The sequence below is a fragment of the Protobothrops mucrosquamatus genome, unplaced genomic scaffold, assembly GCF_001527695.2.
Source record: "Protobothrops mucrosquamatus isolate PMUCROS unplaced genomic scaffold, P.Mucros_1.0 scaffold_306, whole genome shotgun sequence".
In the NCBI taxonomy this organism is placed as follows: domain Eukaryota; kingdom Metazoa; phylum Chordata; class Lepidosauria; order Squamata; family Viperidae; genus Protobothrops; species Protobothrops mucrosquamatus.
This window is the reverse complement of record NW_015386382.1, coordinates 992,403-1,014,779: the sequence shown is the minus strand read 5'-3', so window position 1 is coordinate 1,014,779 and position 22,377 is coordinate 992,403. Positions and strand designations below refer to the sequence as shown.

Below are 22,377 nucleotides of genomic sequence, written 5' to 3'. Positions count from 1 at the left end.
AAGGAAAGAGAGAGAGGGGAGAGACAGAGAGAGAGACCCTTTTGACATCTAAATTGAAGATAACACTGCATATATCCTTTTTTACCTTTATTTTATATATACACACACAAACATACACACACACACACACACACACACATATATCATAAAGGTAAAAAAGGATATATGCAGTCTTATCTTCATTTTAGATATCAAAAGGGTTTTGCGGCTCCCAGTGTTTTGTTTTCGGTGGGAAACGTGTCCAAGTGGCTCTTTGAGTGTTTTGGGTTGCCTACCCCTGATATAGCCCAAACTCTATATTTTAACTGGAAAAGTTGGGGGTCGTCTTATACGCCCAGTCGTCTTATACGCCGGAAAATACGGTATATAACTTAACACTGCTATACATTTGGCATACAGGTTATATAAGATTGATGGACAAAAATTGGGGCTGCGATACTTCAGGAGAATATTCATAATTGGAACAAAAAAAATCAGCCCCTCTAAAACTGCTATTAGACTCAGGAGAAAAGCTGCTCTTTAATTTTTTAAACCTGTATATGTTAATGAGCTTTTGCAGAGTGTTTATTTGAGCCTATGTTCATTGCTGCACAATCAACCTCTCATTAATACAGGAATTTAAGCTTCCTGGGCAATGTATTAATTAGCTCCTTTCTTCCCTTGAAAGTACTAAAAAGTTGGCCTTACATTTGTCCTTAAAAAAATGTCATCTCTGAGTGGTCACATCCTTATAGGAAGTAGCAGTGGCTCAATTATTCTACTTTTAGTGCCTGTGTACATTATATGGGTTACATCACAGCTGTTTAGCCTGCAGTGCTTAGAAACTAGCCAGGTGGGACTGTAACATCTGTGTTGCACTCAAACAACACCAGGGACAGTTTCCAACATCTGGTACCATTTCTGAATTGTCTTATCGCTGCAAGACATTCTGTTCCATCTGCTGCTCTCAACTCAGTTAATTAAACTAGAACCATCTCCTTTTTTAATAAATGGCTAGCAGCAATAAAATGAATAATTCCCTTTCTACAACATGTGTACTTGTATTTCTTTTTAATGCCATTTGTAGTCAAGGTTAGGTTGGCTGGCTTGACTCTCAAACAGAAGCCTCTATTTTTGGAATGTACATTGATTTGTTATTAAGTTAAAAACATACTGAAATTAGACTCCAGATCTGTCTCAAATTCTTATATTGTTAATTACTATGTGATGCTTATAGAAAAGCTATGCTGGTTATTTTTTGATGCTGATTTAAAATAATGATGTGGTGGATGAGTTCATGCTAGCAATTTATGAAAAGATGGACATCACCTTAATGATTCAAATATTTAGAGGTTGTACAAGACACACAAAAATACAGACACACAAAAAGACTAAGATTAATAGGAGTTATCATTGTACAATTTTACACAGTACATCTACATGCAGTATTGTACAGTATACGAGTTTCAGGAAAGTCTAATAATTAGAAACTTCCAAAAAGTATAGTCTTAAAGATATATTTAAGACAACACAGGCCAAAAGAACCCTAAATAATCAATTTAAGTGTCATCCTAGAATGATAAATACCAGCTAAATTCCCAGGTGAAATTGCTGAGGAAACTGCTAAATCTGTATGAAAATCTCTCGCAGAAGGAAAATGCACAAATTCTTTGCAGCATACATTTTCCTGACCCTTTCTTTTACAGAAGTAAAACTTACTTTAGACCTATTTTGTGGTATGGACCAACGCCACACACAGTAAGTTTCACACCAGCCCAGGGCAGTGCTTATCTGCTTATGAAGGACAGCAATTACATAAAAAGACTTCAGAGTGAACATGGTCATAATAATCCAACTCCATCTGCCCCCTTAGGCCAGCAATGACAGTATTTGTGGTAGCAAGTTAGTAATACATTTCATCCCTAGGACATCTTCTAAATGTTGATGTGGTGTGGAAAGAGGGATAAGTCTAATTTCCATCAGAGCACAGAAAGCTGAACGGATTACTTTCCAGCGTTCAGAAGAAAGATCTGCATGCTCTGTTTTCATCACAGCTAGTAATGCTGAAATGCTGGAACTACTCTTCATCTGGTATTAACAGGGAAAAAAAGCATTTGGTTATTAAACAAACTATACAGGATATGGTTTGAGAGTGAGATCCAAAGACTGTGGGATCCTTGGTATTCTCTGAACTATTTCATTACCAAACTAGGTAACTTCATCAGTGGTAGACCAAACAAGCTCAGAGAGCACAAAGGAGCGTGCAGTTCAAGCCTGAGCTATAGATGTTGAGATCCAAAAAACTTTGTACCCAACTGCGAAGTGCTTGTGGATAAAACAATTTCTGCGAAGGGGCCATGTTACTCCTATAAGAAAAGCTCCTATGGGATGGGAATGACTTGTCTGACTTCAAGTGGCTTAAATCAAGTCATCTAATTCAGGAAGGTGAAGGGGGAAAAAATGGAAATTGCCTATTTCTACATCATTAGAAATAAGTAGCAGAAGTAGCATTTCATTTAAATGCATTCATATTCCAATATTATAAAGATTTTGTATTTTCTACATACATATTTTGCATATTCTTAACAACATTTTATGCAAAGCAGAGCATTCTGTGATTACCACTGACCTGTGCATGGGAAAAACATTTTGGACTACAACTCCCATTCATTAAAGCCTGTGTGAACAATTGTCACAGTTCATGCAAACAATACTGATTACCAATTGCTTTTAAGAGGAATATATTGGTTAGCAAGCTGATAAGTCACAAGCCTTATAAGCTCAATGTATTTGAACCAAGGTGCCTTTTAGATGAATCCTGAAATATAGGCGTCCCATTCTGCTTCAGGTCCAGCTGCATAGAATTCACTCAAAGGGAAGTAGCTCCCATCTGACTGAAGGATGTGCCTAAAGTGTCCCAGGAGCACATGAAAGCATGTTCCTTCTTCCCTTTACATCTCTTGCACACATCTGCAGAGATGGCTCTGTGCCTAACCGACTGGCAGAAGTCCAGTGAGCCCCAGGAACTAAGGGAAGCCCTCTATTTTTTAAGTAGGAGAGAGCTATAGGGTAGATAACAAATTATTGTTCTTGACAGCATATATATTTAATTCATACTGCTGTTGTATTAGGTAATGTGCTGTAACACATTATTTTTATGAACTGTATATATTGCCTAAAAAACTATTTATCCACATGATGATATGTTTAAAAAGTCAATAGAGTTTAATAATGATGCTGTTTTACAAGACTAGGTCATTATTATAAGACAGACTTCAGAGCAATGTTTACCCAGATAGAAACATGACTTGTTTTTAGAAAGAATTAAGATAGTAAAAATTATATAAAAAAATAAGAAATAAACAAAATATTTATATTTTAAAATAATCAGGACCAGGAAATAAAATATGTTTGACACTTTCCTTGTATTAATAAGCAAATACATATGCTTTAAAAAGGGGGAATGATTAAAACCTAGTAAGACTGAACTGTGTGTCTTTGTTCACAAGAGCATATACACATATCATAGTGTATTTTAAAAATATATGTACATGCAGTCACATATACATGGACAAACATGTGAATTATATTTTGAAATTAAACCAGAATAATTCTATCTCAGCAAAGTTTTCAAATCGCTAACCTAGCTCTTTATTACATTTCCGAAAACTACTCTTGGTGATAAAGAATGAAGTCATGTACAAAAATATGCACATTTTTTAAAAGTTTCCTAAATACCGGTACCCATATTGATATTCAGCTTATTAAAGCGTTCTCCCTAAAAACAAGGCCTAAACCAGATGGCAGGGAATCTTCTGGTACTCACTGCCAAACTTTGAGGGAAGAGAGATGAGATCATCCTCTCTTCTGCCAATTGTCCTAACTCATGTTGAGGAACACAAGTTTTTCAACTTTCACAACTGGGACATTTCTTTTCTTTTCTTTTTTTTAAATTTATTTTTTATTTTTCCAAACTCTCCCCCATACATATACTGTGATATTTATCAGATATTAACATACATTCTTTTTACATTCTTATATATAAGATACTTTTAATGAAATAAATACATGCACATGACTTTTGGTGTTGTTCGCCCATTTCCCCTTTTACTGCATCCCCACTCCTTCTTCTCTACCTTCTTTCTCCCTTATCTTTCTTCCCTACTTCCCTCTTCTTCCTCTCCTCTCCTCTTCTCTTTCACCACTCTCTCCTCCAACCTTCCTACTTCCTTCTCCCCTCCTTTACTCTCTCTCCTCTCCTTTCTCACAACTGGGACATTTCTATTGTGAGAATGGAAAGAACGGGATCTGGAAAACTAATGAAACATTTTCAAGTTTGAAGCACTCCAGCCTGTTTGAAAAAGCCCATTTTATACTTGAGATTGAACATTTTGCAAATCGTAACAATCCAATCTAAAAGAAAATGTCTTTATAAAACTACTTGGTAGAAATATGGAACTTGATTGCTATTGCCTCCTAGGTCCCCCCCCCACAGCTTAGCTTACATTCCTGGCCTTTCTGCATGATCCTCCATCCAAGTACTCAAATAGGAGATGATCATGGATAGCTTTCAAAAATAGTTAAAGTTGCCTGGGTTTTTCATGATGATCGCATATAATTTTTAGCTGTGATGATAGGGTTATATAGTAAAAGACAAATTAAAAATTAATGCTTATAAAGTAGCATACATCAGATTTAGAAATATAATTTATCCACTTCCACATCTCCTCTTCCTTGTTCTCAACATGTGTAGCATGCTAAGGGCTGAAAATTGATTGGATTGCATATTTAAGTCACTATAATTCCTGATAGACTAATTTAATTATGAATCCTTCTTAGTATTAATATTGGTGTTAATCTATATAATGAGGCAATTTAGATGCAGTATCTTCATTGTTCTGTATCTCAAATAGAAAATTAGGCTCAAATGGAAAACAGAAAATGTACTTTACCTGTTGAAACAGATTGGTCTGTACCATCGAACAAAAGATCCACCAGATCATTGGATGACTTGCTACCAGGAACCTAGGACAAACACAATTGAACTATTTTAAAATACATACTATAAACAAAACTGGAAAAAACAAACTGTAACATTACAAAGTTTCTCTTTTACTGGATACAGTAGAAAATGGAAAACTAGAAATTAACATATCAAAGGAATTTCATTAGGATTTTTGTACAACAATTTCTTCCCATTAGTGTTTGCAAAGATGTAAAAAGAAAGAAATAGTTTTTAAAAATTTCAAAATAAATATGACAGAAAAAACCTATATGAAATTGGCTCCTTAAAATTGATATTGGGACCTTAAGAATTCTGGAAAACCACTTAAGTCTCATAAAATGCTTGTAGCTAGCTCGTCACAAAGATCTATTCCCAAAATTTATTCTTACCAAGCCCTTTTGTAATCACTAATTTGAAAATCGAAAATTGATTTGTGGTTTAAATTCAGCATCCAAAACTTGAAAGTAAGATTTTTAATTCTACTGTATTTACTTTCCAGCCCATGTGGTTAACACTGAGCAAATATGTAGATGGTGTTATTTATTTTAGAAGGCTGGCCAATTCCAGGAGCCAACATTAAAAATAGAAAAAAACAGAAAAGAACAATGAATGCCCAGAAAAACATTTCTACTAACAGAGAAAATTCAGTAAAGGATTTGACATAGTTCAAAGCTAATATGTTAGTTTAAACTGGCTCTTATAAAACAACAACTGATACTTTAAATTCTATATATTTGATAAAACTAGTAGGCTAGAAAATGAACTTCTAGAATACTGTATATCATATCCAAAATGTTCAATTCCGTAAATAATTACAGATACTGTTATGACTTATCTTACCATTGGGCCCTGAATTTACTAAAATAAATCATTGATTAAACTGCAAGCTAATAATTTCATAAAGCTATTATATTTTAATATGTGTGATATGATAGTGTACATTTTTCTGTATAATCACAAATAACAATGGATATAAAGTTGCTTTTCGTGTAGCACCTTATTTTTTTTAATAGTCTATGAGTGTTGGCACATGTCGTAATAAACTCTGTGTACCTGATGAGCTTCTAGAAAATCTGCTCATTGCAGCATTATTAAGTAGACAAATGGCTCAGTTTAATTTTCTTTTATGATATTTTCTCCAATACATTAGTTTAGCAGTACATTGCTAGATAAATTATAATTGGAAACAAAAAACAAACAAACAGCGTAACACAGTCCACAATATATTTCGTGAGAAAAGGTACATCAGAATAGTGGTTCCTACTTCTGAGGGGGAAAAAAGCTTCTGCTGTGACTGATTTCTGAGTTTAAGGAAAAGCAAAGGTGGAGAACAAAACTTAAGTGTTATGTTCCTAGCTATACAGTAGGTTCCAACACTGAGCACCAAGATAACCATAGATGTGGGAGTGACCAAAATTTCAGTGATACACGTATCCATTCAGTTTCATTTAGCTGGGGAATAGATACTAAGTACAGGTAGTCCTTGACTTACAATCACAACGGAGCTCAACATTTCCACTGCTAAGCGACAGTTTAAGTGAGTTTTTGCTCCATTTTATGACTTATCTTGTCACAGTTGTCAAGTGAATCACTGTTGTTAATAACACTGTTGTTAAGTGAATCTGGCTTCCCCACTGATTTTGCTTGTTGCAAAAGGGGATCAGATGATCATAAGACACTGTAACTGTCATAAACATAAACCAGTTCCCAAGTGTCCGAATTTTGATCGTATGACCATGGGGATGCTGAAGCAGTCGTTAAGTGTGAAAAATGCTCATAAGTCACCTTTTTCAGTGCTGTTGTAATTTCAAACGGTCACTAAATGAACTACTGTTAAGTTAAGGACTACCTGTACTGGTCCTTCAAGAAACTGAACCTGTTCTCCTCTACTCCCCGTACACAGAGGCTCTTTCATGTGAGATGTACTGTAAAACTGGGCCGGTGGTTCCCAACTCTGACAACTTTCAGATTTATGGATTTCAATTCCCCTTGTTCTCAGCAATGACCACACTAGCTATGGGGCAGAAAAATCACATGACCTGAAGTACTATGGAAGTGATTTAATTCCCACAGATAATTTCTTAACAGATTTTTTTTTTCTGGGATGTGACTGCAGTTTGTATGCTTTTAATTTATCTGTACCCTTGGTTGTTTCCATAAGGTAAAAAAGCAAGAGAAGAATACAGTACAGATCAAATAGGACTTTATTACTAGAACATCTAGGGCAATTTGCAGGCTTTTATTTGAAACAGAATCCAAGCTTTTTCTGAGGGGAAATTCTAACCAATAAAATGTCTTTATCTTTATTGGGTCATTTTAAAATTAAGTAATTTAACAGAAAACAATTTTAGAACAAACTAAATGGACAATTCAGAAGAAGAAGATTTGTTTAGGGGTGCTACCAAATGGTTTTCTGTTAAATTATAGTTGCTTTCAGGTGGCTGAAAGTGATATAAACAAACTGCCTTTTAATTTAGGGCATAATTAAACTTTAAACATCTGATTGCACTTCATTCGGCTTAGCTTGAGAAAATTGTATCTCAGTGGCTGACTTTACAACTGCATGAATTTTTGATTCAGATTAAGTAAATCCTAAGTAGATAAAGTGGGAAGAAAAGTGCTTATGCCTTTCCTCAGTATTTTCTGGATTCTTTTATGATATGGAATTCCCTTTATTATAGCGCATACCTGCTAGGGCTGGTGCCAGAGAAGTACTGATACATACTATCTTTTTCCTTGCCATGCAAAAACAAATTATGTTTCCATGTACTCATTAGTATAGATAATATTTCTAGTATTTGAACTTCCCTAAGGCTGATGAGAAGGCTGTCCTTTTGTTCTCTGATCCCTTCAATATCCTTTCAAATTGCCTGCTTGACTGATTCCATAAAACAGCAACTTCTGATGCTAAGCTCTTAACAGTTAAGGTCATGTATTGCAGATACTTAGAAAAGAACACCAATAGTTTTGTCTCATTCTTTTCAGTAAATGAAATTTTTACTGAAGCCCAAAGCTAAATTTGACTTGAATGCTATAGAAGATGGAGACAAAACTGGTAGAGACCAAAATCTGAACCCTGTTCTCTTGTGTTTGCAAAGTCTTATCTTTGAATCAAAGATTACATCCCCATGCACCTGGAATACCAGTCTGCAGTGAAGTACAGCACAATACTGAACAGTTTTAAATACAATGTTAACATCACTTAATATCAAATCATTGGATTTGACCACTAAGATCAAAAGAGCTCAATCAGGGTGGACACTGAAGTAATAAGCGATGCAGCAGCCAACAGTCTACTCAGCAATATGGTTTGGTCTATTCTCCTCCCAGTAGACCATTGGGAGGTGTAGGTAACCTACCAAAAAGAACCACTGAAGCAGTCTTGCCTAGAGAGAGATTAACAGTGGCAGGCAGGGCAAAGACTGAACTGGGATGGCTTCTTGGGAAAGCTTGTACAGGCTGTCTAGGCTCAGGTAGCCTTAGTGAGAGTTTAGCTAGCTCAAGGACTAAAGTTTTGTAGTGGAGGGGCCATAGGTTCTCCATAATTAATGGGGCAGAAGAGTTGGACCTTTAAAAGAGAGTCTGGGGATACCAACCTAAATCAAGCCTATGACAATTACCTCATATTTAGGAAACACAAGCACTACTTCTGGTAAGCTATGGTTGTTATGCCCATGACTTCCATTAACCACTGATCATTCTACACAAAAATAGTCCTGCTGTTTTCAATACATGAAAGATAATTTAAAATGTATTACTTTAAACAAAAGCAATTTACAGTAGATTAAGAGGAATGAGAATTCTAACGCATGTGATCTCTTTGGTTACTCTCTTACCTTAGCTGTAGACTGTGGAGTGTAAGTTCCAGCATTCTGGTCTTGACTTTCTTTGTCTCCTGTGTAATGGGCAGCTGCTCCCAAGTCAATGGTTTTGGAAGGATTTGCCGTGCGTTTGTGCCTGGTGGTTGTGGTCTCTGTGGCTTGTGTAATGTGGATGTGTTTTGTGGTCACCGTTTCCTCCTCATCTTTGAATTCACCTTTTGGTGATTTACCTTTTCTGGATTTCTTTTCTTCATCACTATCACTGTGAAAATTAAAACCAAAACACATATTAGATATTATATGAAGACACAAGAGAGTGGAGAACTAATTACTAGTGCAATGTCAACTTGAAAAAGCTATTCCAATTTTATTTCTGAAATTCTTTCAACCACCTGGAAGTGACCCAACTCTGAAACACCTCTTTGAAATGTCTTACACACTTCTAGAAATTATTCAGTGCTACAATTATCTTGTGAGCATCTTCTAAACCTGAATTTTAATCAAGGGATCCAAATTGTATCATTTTAAAAACCAAAATCTCTTTCAACCCATTTGTTACTTTTATTATTGTGGCAATTGTTGCTTAAAGTCCTCGCTGAAGTTTTTTTTCTTTAACTAATTATAACATTTTGGTTACAAATTATAATACTTTTCAAATCTGACACTGTAGGAGGCTAAACTAAAGCATGGGGTCAAATGCATCATCAGTCTGGAGTCTCTATGCACTGTGAGAGACCTAAGTCCAGCCTCACTTGAAGTCCGTTGATTTTTAACTGACACCAATTCATCTTGACCGTTAGTAGTTCAGATTCTTGTGTATAAGTAGCATTTAATAAAGTTGTAATACTTTCGACCTCTATCCTGGTTCCTGATTTCTGGCAGAGATTTATACAACATCCTAATCAAATTTCAGTACATGGTACCATACTAAAACACCAAGTGCTTAATCAGTTTTATGATTAAGATTTTATAAAACCAGAAAGGATTCTGTTTAGATAATTTCTATTTAAGATATCAAATTTAATCACCTGTACATTTGGTTGAGATGGCCAAGCAAGTAAGATGAGCTGAATCATTGCCAGACTTTTCACTATCAATTCTACTGATTGAGAAAATTCTCTTTTCCCTTTAGGGCACTGACATTGGAAATACTGAATCTTCACCAAAACTTTATTACTATTGTTGATATTCTCCTTAGAAGATAATTCATTTTTTCTAGTGACTATGCTATAATTTATTACTCAAGATGCAATTTGTATAAGATTATTTATTTATTAAATGTATATGCTGCTTATCTCCATCATAAGGCAACTCTATTACACATTGTATTATATAGACTAAATTGGCTACAATTACAATTCCTGGCTTATGAAGAACACAAGGCTTACTGATCCACTCAAATTTTGTGCTTTTCCAGAAAGAAAAGATAAGGCAAAACAGCAGCTCATGTTAGAGCTGAAGCTGCCTCATTGAATAATAAGAATATGCTGTGAGGTAGCTTGAAAGATAACTGTGTTCTCAAACAAGAATTAGCTGCAAAAGGTTTGTGTTGAATAATGCAACAGAGCACTAAACCATTTTCTTTTAAAGAAGGTTGTCTTATTGTCAGCATGGAGGCACACAAACTACTGTACAGTATCCCTGTGGGAAAGTCTTTGTTTTCTACTAAACAGTGATTCAGGCTTTGCCATCATCATCATCATCATCGTCGTTATTATTATTATTATTATTATTATTATTATTATTATTATTATTATTATTATTATTATTATTATTATTATTACTACTACTACTACTACTACTATTACTTAGTTATGCTTCCCCATTGTATCTCTGTATATTAGCTGTTTGCCAACAGAGGTAGTTTAATTTATTAAAATCAGTGATCACAATTCCTAGTATTTTCCAATACAGATTACAGAGGAAGAATAATATGAGGGCCTAATAGCACCAACCAAATAAAGTAAGAATATATCAACAATAATTATTCTGAAAGAAAAGCTCAAGTCCTTACTAAAATATAGGAAAGTACAAGTCATAGTACAGCTGTACTGTTGCATTGCAACACAATTATTTTATTTGTTCATTCATTCACATCCTACTATTAAATACCAGAAGCATTTCCAAAGAACTTCCAAAGTAAGAAGTGTTAAAACAGATAATCATAAAACAAGCAATTTGAAAATGTATCAAATAAAGCATCAATAGGGAATATAGAAAGGAAGTGAAAATAATCAGCAAAAATACTCTGAAATCACTATTCAACTTGATCAAACTTAGACTTAACACCCAAAATCCAACTGCCAGACAAGGGACATTCCCAATTTAGGGCAAGTTACAGGAAAGGCCCTGTAATGATAACAATTCCCATAAACTTTAACCATTGGAGCTAAGCAGGATTAGGACAAAACCTGAAAGAAATTAAAAGAAATGCTGGACAACTCAATTTTATAAATGCTACAGTTAGAATATACCAAGCCGCTAAAGCAAACAAATTCTTTTTGTTGAAGTAAAAAGAGTAAAGTTCTGCATTCACCTCATGATTTAGCTTTTTTTCATTATAATATGTACAGCCTGGAATACATTTTGTGACAAGTGTTACTTTTAAAAAAATATGCTACAGCTTAGTAGTGGAAAAATATCACAATCAAATTTCACCAAAAGCTATTTTGGGAAAAAGTTCAGTATTAGTGAACATTATCATTAATATTAGGCAAAGTTAGTGAGAGTAGTCAAATCTGGAGCAGACTTTAACAGAAGTGACACTGCAGTCTATTGACAAATCAGTGGTCACTTTCACCTGAACTTGCTTGTGCTTACCAATGGTTAGAAATGTTAAGTATACTAACATAGTATAATATATTAGTACTAAAATATTATACATTATATATTAACAGATAATATAATACTAATACTAAAGAAGAGCAATAGCAATACTAAGACAAAATAGAATTTACTCTGTTCCAGGAAAGATCTTTGTATCTATATAGCTAAAACTTTTTAGGGCTATTTGATACCTTGTAACCTTCAATTGGGTCAACTGGTGCATCGCAGAAAACAATTTTCAAATCAAATGGGCTAATTTACAGAAGTCCAGTGCACATAAACCATGCCTGCTTATCATTCTTTACATTTTTTTTATTTTTGTGGTGTAGCCAGATCAAATCCTATGCAAACTGAGCAAGCAGTTGTTTGGATATATTTTGGCATCAACTGAGCACATAAGGGTAAACCCTGACACATCCTGAGCTGTAGGGTGAATCATTACAGATTTGGACATATCAAGAATACAGAAGAAGCAGAGCCAATTCATGCAATATTAGGCTACAGGCTTTTATTTTGTTTTCATGCCCTGTCCTTTGGAGGTATTTTTTTTTAAAATTGAGAAGCAGGTTGCTGAAACAGTATATACTGAAGCAGAGTCTATGACTACAAGTTGGATGATATCAATCAGAAATGATGGAAGTGCAACTGCTCCATCTAGTGTGACAGGTTGTCAGGGCCTTGGAAGATCAAATTAACCACAATAAAGCGAACTTATGCTTGAGGGATGCACTAAAATCACAAGATATGCTTACTTGCAGAATTCGTAACAAAGGAAAAGGCTGCTGTAATACATATTGAACATACAAAGATTACCTATATTCTGGAACATGTATATATATTTTACAGTAAAGCTAAGACAATAACAGAGACCACAGAAGGAAACACTTCTATACTTCTCAGTATCATCCAGCTTGGCACATACTAGGTTAAGGATGCAAACAGGTGCCTGAGGACGCAAGGGAGATGTAGCAAGGACTGGAGGGAGGGAGGGGTGTGAGGGAGGGGGCAGTGAGAGTAAAGGGCACTACAAGGGAAGCATGGTGAAAGTATGTGTGAGGTATGGTGAGGGTGGTGCAGTGAAGCTCACAGAGGATGTACAGGGTACACAAGTGGTGGGGAAGGCTCAGAGAGCATGCCTGTGTGATAGGCATGGTGCGAGCATGGAGTGGCTGGGGATGGTGTGCAAGTGAAGAAGATTTACCCCAGCAGCTTGCGATCTTTGCTGGATTTCCCACTGATTTTCTGGGGAAGCTAGCAGGGAAGGTTGCAAATGGTGATCATGTGATTGTGAGGCACCCATATTGTGATCACCTGATTGAGGGGGCATGGGGATGATCAGAACTCTGAGAATCAGTCAAAAACACCATTCGTTCAGCATCGTTGTAATTTTGAATGGTGCCTGAACAAAGAGGTGAAAGTTGAACAGAGTTCAAGAAAATACTCAGGTTGTAGGATAAATTGGGAAAATGAAATGCAACCTAGAAAAAGAAAATTACAAATTGATTCCATATTGCTGCCAAGAAAACCAACATACCTCATATTAAAACACTAGATTATAAACCACTTTGAAGAAGACGCTCGACACAGAAAATTTTTCAAGAAACAAATATTTAAAAGCTCATTAAAAGAACTACTACAAGAACTACATAAAAACAGACTGATGCCAGAAATACCTGCATCTCTCTGGAGAATCCTCCCTGTCTTTCCTTCGGAATTTGCTAATGGTGTCATCAATTGTGCTCCCAATTTTATCACTCAGTTCGCCTAGTTTATCGCTGAAAGGAAATCCACCTTTGTTTTTATCCCATTCCTCATCCCATTTTGACTTGGGCTCAGCATCGTATCTTTCACCTATGTAATGTAGACAAGATAATCAAAAAATGAAAGAAAAGAAAAAAGTGATTAACCCTAAAATACTACTACTTCTAGTAGTTTTACTCTATGGTGGAACTTAAATCCGAGTTAAAAACAACAACAAAATTTAAACATTTTTATAGAGCTGAATTAACATATAATACATTATATCACACATAATGTTCTATTGCCAGAAAATATAACTAAAAGATGTTATCACTGACAAATACCGTATGCAAAGATACACACTGTAAAAACAAGTAGAAAGGCATCTTTCTTTCTGCCCGACAAAATGAGACTCATATAAAGCATATATGACAAATAAAATCCAAATATAATAAATGTTCATTAGTACACTTTTAACTAGGCTGTCATGGGGATCTCATACTGAACCCTGCAAGACGGCAATATTTCTAGCCTCAGTTAACAATTTTAAACTCTCTTCAAAGTCCTTAATGACGATGAAGCACATTATCCCCTTATGTGCTAGTTAGGAGTTTTTAATTTCCCCATTCTCCTACCCTCACTCCACCCCTTTCCCCCAATAGCTACATAAACAAAATTTGCTTTGCAAGAGAGCCAACTGGCTGTGAACTGTAGTAGAAGGTGCCAGTTTTCCTCAGTTGTTTTTAAATACAGTTTTAAGTGGTTAGGTTTAAATTCCATATAGTTTAGGTAGCCAAGAGGGAAGATTTAAAGCCGAGTATAATCCGTTGCAGATTTATTTGAAATTCTCAAAATTGTGATTTTGCTTGCCAAATTCTTTTAATTTGAAGAAAAAAAACATACTGGCCAAATACAGATTATTTCTCATACTAAAATCCTGTCATTTGTATCATAATAATGTGGAGTAGCTTCTCATTTAATTTGTTTCGGGGACAATCCATCAAAGAGTGGTCCAATGAATTTCACTTATAATTGCTGAGGTGTGGCTACTGATGTTCTGTACTGATACTAGATTATGTGCAATATCACTTTTGTTTTATATTCATAAATAAGCACTTAGCCCTGTTATCCCAAAGCACATGTGCTAAGAGTAATAAAATAAAAACTCATACATTACTTACACGTGAAAACTTCTCTCTGCCCACTTTCATTAGCTCATGGCAGGTTATTTTTCCCAATCAGAAATTACTAAATCCACTCCTCTGCTCACACAGCTCCATTTATACATCATACCAGATGATCACAGATAAGATGCACAACATTCATGGAGACAATATGTCCACTATTCTATCCCTTGTCCCATGACTCCATTTGTGTTTAACTTTCTTTTTAGACCAGTGTTTCTCAACCTTGACAATTTTAAGGCATGTGGACTTCAACTCCCAGAATTCCACAGCCAGCATTGCTGGCTGTGGAATTCTGGGAGTTGAAGTCCACATGCCTTAAAATTGTCAAAGTTGAGAAACACTGTTTTAGACTCTTTTACATGACTCCATTTGTGTTTAACTTCCTTTTTAGACTCTTTTACATGAGAAGCTGGTCTGCTGCAAAGCACAATGTACCATCTTGAGTTACAAGACTGCCTCTAGGTCCCTCACAGACATTCTTGGGGGAAAAAAAATATCTGTTGGTGACAGTAGCTGAGTGCTTTGTTAGAAAAAATGCTTCCATATCCAGAAAAAAAAAAGACAGGATAGGAAAAAATAGGAGCATACACAAAACTGTTGCAAACTTGAAACAAATCATTGATTTTCAGAAATTCTGACAAATAGTTTTGGATGTTCAAGGGTTGCTGAAACAACCAACCAATTCTCCTCCTCCCCCACTCCCATTGCTCCAGATTTAAGATGAAATTAAGTTTGGAGGGCTTCTGAAGCAGTTTGTGGGGTGATGAAGGCAAGGCAATCTAGAACAGCCTCCTAGGGTGACATTTTTCATTGGCCTCCTGTCTTTCAATCTTGTCTTCTCCCTTTCCTCTCTTCCCCTCAGCAGCGTCAAGAGCCACTGTCACAAAGGAAGCCCCTCAGCCTCAATTTTTCTCATTTCCCCCACTCCTGCCTGGAACAATGACATCTCTACTGGACACGCCTACTTGATTCCATCACATTTTCTTCTACAAACACCTGAAAAAAGTGCATTTCAGTTTGGTCACTGGCCACCAAAATCAGCTGTACTATACATGGAATGTTTTATGTATGGAGCTAAATGTGGTATTAAAAAGCAATCTCATCTGCTTACTTTCTGTTCAATGGCTGTGTTCATGTCTCTGTGGGTTTTTTTTTTTTTTTTACTAGCCACAACTTTGATAGCAGCCATTTTATGACAGTTAAGAACTGGGCCAATAAAGGAGTTGTTTCAGTATTTTTTTCCTATGACAACTTTCATTTCTGACCCTCCACATCAACTAAGTTCAGCCCCCAGAATATGGCAAATTATAATTCCATTTTTCTCAATATTACCAAGAGGATTCATCAAAAGCATTATTTCAAATCACCAATACCTGCTTGCACACAAAACTACATGGTTCTGCTCTCCTTCACATAAACCAAGCCATCATGAAAAAAATAATTATTTCAGTATTAGGTATTAAATCTGCAAAAATGTGAGAATTCCTTTCCTAGACAGGTAATACCTGTTCAGTGACCACTAATTCAGTTACTATTTGAAGTTATGACGGTGCTGAGAAGACTTAGGATTGGTCCTTGTAGTTGCAGCCATTGAAGCATCTCAGCAGTCAAGTGACCACAATTCAAGCATTTGGCAACCGGGTCTGAATTACAATGTCACAAAGTCCTGCAGTCACGTGATTACCATTTGCAAGCTTCACTACTGGCTTCCACAAAAAAGTCAATGGGGAAGCTGGCAGGAGGTTGATGGTGATAATGTGATGTTCCATCAATGGACCTTGTGGGATTTGCCTAATGAAAGCAACTGGAACTGTGATGTTATGCTTTATGAGCATGTCATTTAACAACAGAGTTCCCAGTTCCATTACCATCATTAACAGTTGTTTAGGTACAGTACATCAAATTAACTTTATTCAAATTATGATGTGTTTATGTATGTATGTATGTATGTATCCATGCATTATGTGTCTGTTTCACCTATATTTCATACTTATTTTTTGCCATACAAATATATAGCTTTGGATCATTTTCATCAATAAATCAATGAACAAGTATAATATTTTGATTCATTTGTTTGACCAGATTCTTTTTGCCTAGTTTTAGGACTTATATGTGAACAGATCAAATTTCAGGTCATATTTATGCAGAAATTCTGAAAATTCAAGAGGATTCACTAACTTTTAAGTACCACTGTATGTTACTTAAAGCTACCAACTGTCCTCTCCAGGCTGGACTTACTGTATCTGAATCCTCCAACACTGTCTGAAGAAACCCCAACATATTTATCTTTGTTTTTCTTTGCTTTTTTCCTTTCTTCACGGAGTCTGTCATCGTCTTGGGCAAATTCTACCATTTCTTTCACTTTCTGGCGTATATTTATACCTTGGTCCTTGCCATTCTCATCTGAAAAGAGGCGCACAGAAAAAGAAATTAGGAATAGTCTTTAACCTGAAACCTTTAGAGAAATCTCTATATAAAATGAACCCAAAAACTGCTAAGGTTATGTATTCTAAAGCAATTTTATTGACTGGATATAAGTTATACTTTTTAGAGCCAATATTTCATTTTAATCTAAAGTGATAGCATTAGAGCACAATTTTAGTTTCTAGTTTTCTAACCCACACTGATCTACTAAAAAGCTTACTTAAAAAAATGTAAAATATGGTGCTTGAAAACACATTTCCTGTCAGTTTTAACCCACTTAAAACAACCCTGCTTCTCCAGTCTTTAGGAAGGGGTGAGGTATTTAAAAAGGAAAAAAAACAAATAAGGTTTTTTTAAATGTTAATTGCTAGCTTTCTATCTAGCTTCAAACCTTATTTTTAAAATCTTATCAGCTGAAGTGCACTATGCACTAAAATTTGCTCCACCTCTCGAAGCCTCTTTTTTATTCAGAAAAAACACTGGCCTTGTTGCCTGTGCACTGTAAATATTATTTGGTAGGAGGGGAAAAAATCCCTAGCTTCAAACAGATGTGTATGTTTTGGAGCTCTAACCTTTCTTCCCAGATGATTAAAGCTATTCCTTTATATACACCACAGGGAACAAGTCTCTAGTGCATATTTTAATATAAACCCAAACACTCATGTTGTGTTGGTTCTGTTGTTATTAGCCGGTCTTTTCTACAAGTTCTTGTCTTCACTAATTAATACTCTAGGGCCCCACGTCTTGAATTCTGCACTCTTCACACAACCGGCAACAGTCACATTCTAATTAGAGCAGGGAAGCTTCTAAGCTGGTTCAGGTGACTGACAATTCCAACAACTGCTTTAATTTGCTTATAAGATTCTTCTATCGCTCACCTACAAAGTGGTAATTTTCCAGGGATCGCAAATCATAAATGTGTTCTCTGGCACTTGTAACAACACGCTCTGATCCATTCCTTATGAGGTAAGATAGCAGCAGCAGAGACTATAAAAATACAAAGCACCTTATGACTGCATGAAAAATGCCATCAGTATTTTAAACTGCAATGAAAAGGAAAGCTTAAACGTGGAAAAATTAGAAGGATTCATTCTGGTAAAAATGAGCCAACTTAAAAATGTTACAGAACTGCTAGCAATACTGTGTAGATGTAAACCTATGCTTTGCACTAAGACAAAGGAATAAATGGAGAACATTAATTCATATAATATTTGCCTGAAGAATGTTGTTTTTTTTCTAGGAAGGGAAAAATTGCAGTTAAGGCAATTTGGGGAAAAACGTTCTGAACTTTAAAGACTGAAACAATTTTCTTTTGTGTCTCTTTTTTGCAATTACTTTATTCCCCAGTGTTTTTCCATTTAAAAGCAATTTTACAGCAATTTTTCTATGCCGTTTTCTGCAGGAAATGTGTTGATGTATAAAATTCAGTATTTTCAGATAAATGTAAGCAAACTTCAAAACAAAAATAAGTTTTTAAAGTATGTTAATTCTTTAAACTTCCTGCAGCTTCCAGAATTTGCCTCTTTTTGAAAAACTAAAACCAGAGAAACAAAATGGAAACCCTCCCCACACGCATAAAAGTCATTCACCGGCAGCAGAAACATGTCTATAAATTGTAACAATGGAAAGCAAACAGATCATTCCATGTAGCCTTAAGAATATTGAACAAAATGCAAAACAACATTAAAACATATGTATGTATGTGTGTATGTATGTATGTATGTATGTATGTATGTATGTATGTTTAAAGCAAATAATCACAATACAAAACTGGCATAAAGTTCCTATTTTAAAAAAGTTAACAGCTTCAGAATTGTGTGGACAGTATAGCTTTTAAATTTAAAGCCTCCTAGTGCTGCAAAATACAGGAAAAATATGGCATTAGGCATACTTGAATTTCACTGCAAGTATAGCGGAAGAGCAAGTATAGAAGAAATAAAACTGAACTGGGCCAATAATGGGAGCAAAATAAGAGATAACCAACTGATTCTATGCCCATTACGATAAAAGGGGAAAAAATAAAATGTAATAAATAAACTTGTGCATTGAGAAGGAGAAAATAGAATATATAATAGTATCAGAAAGAAATGTAGAATGTTCCTTTAACAGCTTCAAACTGAGTTTTTTAAACTAACATTCAGAACAAATATTTAAAATTGGGTCTCTCAATAGTGGACTGCTAGGAGGGATTCAGAAGATCAAGTTACGGAGGATCCCTTCTTTGGTTTTTATTAAGCAGTAAAAGTCAAAATTGCCAGAAGGAATTCAACTTAAGAGCATTTTTATAAAAACAACAACAGCCCTCTCCGCCCTCCTCCCCACCCAAAATCCCTTGGTTTTCAAAGCAGACTAGTTTCTTAAAAATATATACTGAAAAAGAATTAACTTGATTAAACTCAAGTTCTACTAATTGCACACAGAGGATCTGGAAACCTGTGAAGTTTAGCATGGATATTATGTTAATGAACGCACAAAACTGAGTTAATTGCCAGAGGACACTGTGGTAAAATTAAAACATTCAGATGTGTTTTTCAGCATTCGTAGTTTACAACAAAATTAAGATTTTAATAAATTAATACAAAAAGTCACTACTGTACATACCTTATAAACTCTCCTCCAGTTCTTTTTATTGTCTTTTAACATCCGTGTCCAAAGCATGTTCATAAGTTCTGGAAACTGTTCATACATAAAAGTAGCCCTAGAAAAGAAAAAGATGAAAATGAAGAAGAAAGGAGAATTATCAATGGTGTTACTTTATGTCAGCTCTGGCATTTGACAGCAGATGGCAGACTTGCTCTGAGTTAAGTCTCCAACAGCAATGAAGGGCTACAGACCACTTATACAGAAATATTTCATATACAGAATTAGCAATGCTGATGTCTTTCCATTGGCAACAATGAAAAAAAAATAAAAATAAGGACACCTTTATTATTTTAGTCTAACATGACATTCATGAGCTCTTTGTGGGAAAGCATGATTGCGAAGCAGCTCCAATTTTAACATTTTATATATTTGAAAAATGTACTACGAGATTCTCACCCCCCCCCCAAAATATTAAGTGTTATTTAATAAAAGGGACACAGGCAGTTCTCGTTTAGTTACCGCATTTGGGACTGGCAATTTAAACAAAATGGTCACTAAGTGAAAGAGGACCACAATTATAATCTTCAGGTGCGAAGGGCTTAAATGTGAGGACTGGTCCCCAAATTTACTTTTTTTATCACCACTGTAACTGCAAATGGTCACTAAATGAGGACAACCTGTATTTAAAAGCAGTTACTTGTGATCATTCTTTTCCATCATTAATATATTTCTCTCCCTAATTTATTTATATCCTTCAGGAGCGATGAAGCAGCAGTGGCATCTATGCTTAAAGATGTATCTTCCAACAGTGCTGAATCAAATTACTTACTTGGCAATCTCCCCCATTACTTGCCCTGAAGGTCCCCACGGATCATCATTTGTTGCTTCTCGAACCTTAGATTCGATTTCAGAATAATTCATAACCACATTGGTGCTGTACAGAACAGAATTAGATGCAAGCGCAAAGATTAGCATCAAAGCAGAGAAACACATGAAATCTTAATAATGACACTAGTGGGGGCTTAATGAGATACCTCTGCAGGGTGGGAAAGAAAACGTCTTTAGTAGAGAACTACCCTGAGGAAACTGGAACACATTTATCTATCTTTAAGAAGGTTTTACTATCCCATTAACCTTCCAGAATATAGATCAGAGATAAGGGGTTACATGAGACTTGGAAACAGTCCAGTTAAGAATGGCTTTTGGTTAAAATTAAGAGAAACTGAGCTGTTGAAGAAGGCAGTAGCAGCTCCAGGCACAGCTACTTGGCCTTCTATCACAACTCCCATAAAACTACAGCTCTTTGCCCCCTATCTTGAGTGGAATCAGGTGAGAAGTGTGTTCTTTTAAAACCACTGCATTGTGAAAAGCAAGCCTTATGTCTCTTCTTAGCAGATATCCATTCAATTACAGAAAGGGAGGGAAAAAAAGAGGTAGAGCATCGTAATAGCATGAATATAGCCTGAGCAAGGTAGAATAGTATAGCAAAATCCAAAAAAACCCCTCTCCCCCCTTACAGAAGAACCGTTAATCATCTTTGTGCTCAATATCTTGCCTGTAAGAATTTTTCTATCAACCATATGAAAAGTCACATAAAAATGCCTTTTTTTTCTATTCCTCCACAAATCCCTATTGGGAAAATTTGACTAATTAACATACTTTAATTTTTTTTTTCAAACATGCAGAGGAAAACAGATTAATCTCCATAGAATATAATAGCTAAACAGATTAGAAAGCTAACAGTATGACTGAGTCACTACTGTTTCACAAGAATTTCAAAAGAAGGCTCACATTGAAGCCGGTGAATCTGAAACATGACATAAATTGCTGCGCTAGGTAGGGCTAGGAATACTCTTCTTGTTGAAATTTCACTGATATGTGCTCTTAAATCATCTTAATATTGGAAATGTGGTTTTTTAAAATTTACATTACAACAGTCATGTACTCAGTGTCCTATTCTACGAATAAGAAAGTCCTGTGATGGACAAGATGGAAATATAAAATTTTCTATAATTATCTTGTGATAAAACAAACAAAATAGTTTCCTGGCTACTGCCATTAAGAGATTCCTACTTTTTCTTAGCAAATGAAATAACTGATGTATGCATCATGCTTTAGGCAGAGATTATATTTATGTATATATATGGATAGGTATGGATGATCACATATGTTCTCCTTAGTTCTTGCCTATTTTTTCAAGTAACAGCATCTGGATGTAAGGACTATTAATCTGTTTTCAAAAAAGTGAAGTTACACTTTTGAAGAAAGCAATATTTTCGTAAGTGTTTAGATGATCTTGATAACCACAGGCCAGTTCTCTATCTTCCACTCTTCTATCTATCATTTAAGCAGAAGTTAGCTCTCTTTCAATTAGATGAAATACTGGGTCATAGATTGCCTTGAGCTAAATCGATTCTACAGGCTTGAGTGAACATATATATTACTGATACTCTGCTTTCACATACCATTGCCCAATTTCTGTAAAATTGTTTTGGGAAATTGGTAAAGCGTAGGTAAAGTTAAACTCTGGTTCTTCAAGTTCTTATGGGCATTCATTAATGAGTGACAACAAAAGTTGAACTCAGTCAAAGCAGAGGGAATTATTTAAAAAGTGTCCATTTTGGGCAAAATAATGCTTTCTTGAATAGGCAGGTTTACAGAAAGGTATTTTTCTAGAGTCAGGCCTACTATTCCTAGCTGCTTGCTACTACTAGTAGCAGAACGTTTATCAGTTACAACTGATGCACCAATAGCAACTCAGGAATCTGAATCTAAAGAATGAACAATATATGATGATACATGATATAAGGGG

General features: G+C 35.3%; 1 protein-coding gene across 1 annotated transcript in view; it reads right to left on the bottom strand.

The window, feature by feature from the left end:
- Nucleotides 1-22,377, bottom strand: part of CLINT1 (clathrin interactor 1) — a 74,059-nt gene that overhangs the window by 11,203 nt on the left and 40,479 nt on the right. The window contains exons 2-8 of the mRNA XM_015832119.1: nucleotides 20,395-20,499; nucleotides 19,584-19,680; nucleotides 17,861-17,969; nucleotides 16,797-16,961; nucleotides 13,305-13,482; nucleotides 8,821-9,067; nucleotides 4,932-5,004 (exon numbers count right to left, since the gene is read on the bottom strand). Of these exons, the coding sequence (XP_015687605.1) occupies nucleotides 4,932-5,004; nucleotides 8,821-9,067; nucleotides 13,305-13,482; nucleotides 16,797-16,961; nucleotides 17,861-17,969; nucleotides 19,584-19,680; nucleotides 20,395-20,499 (974 nt within the window). The remainder of the gene's footprint in view (nucleotides 1-4,931; nucleotides 5,005-8,820; nucleotides 9,068-13,304; nucleotides 13,483-16,796; nucleotides 16,962-17,860; nucleotides 17,970-19,583; nucleotides 19,681-20,394; nucleotides 20,500-22,377) is intronic.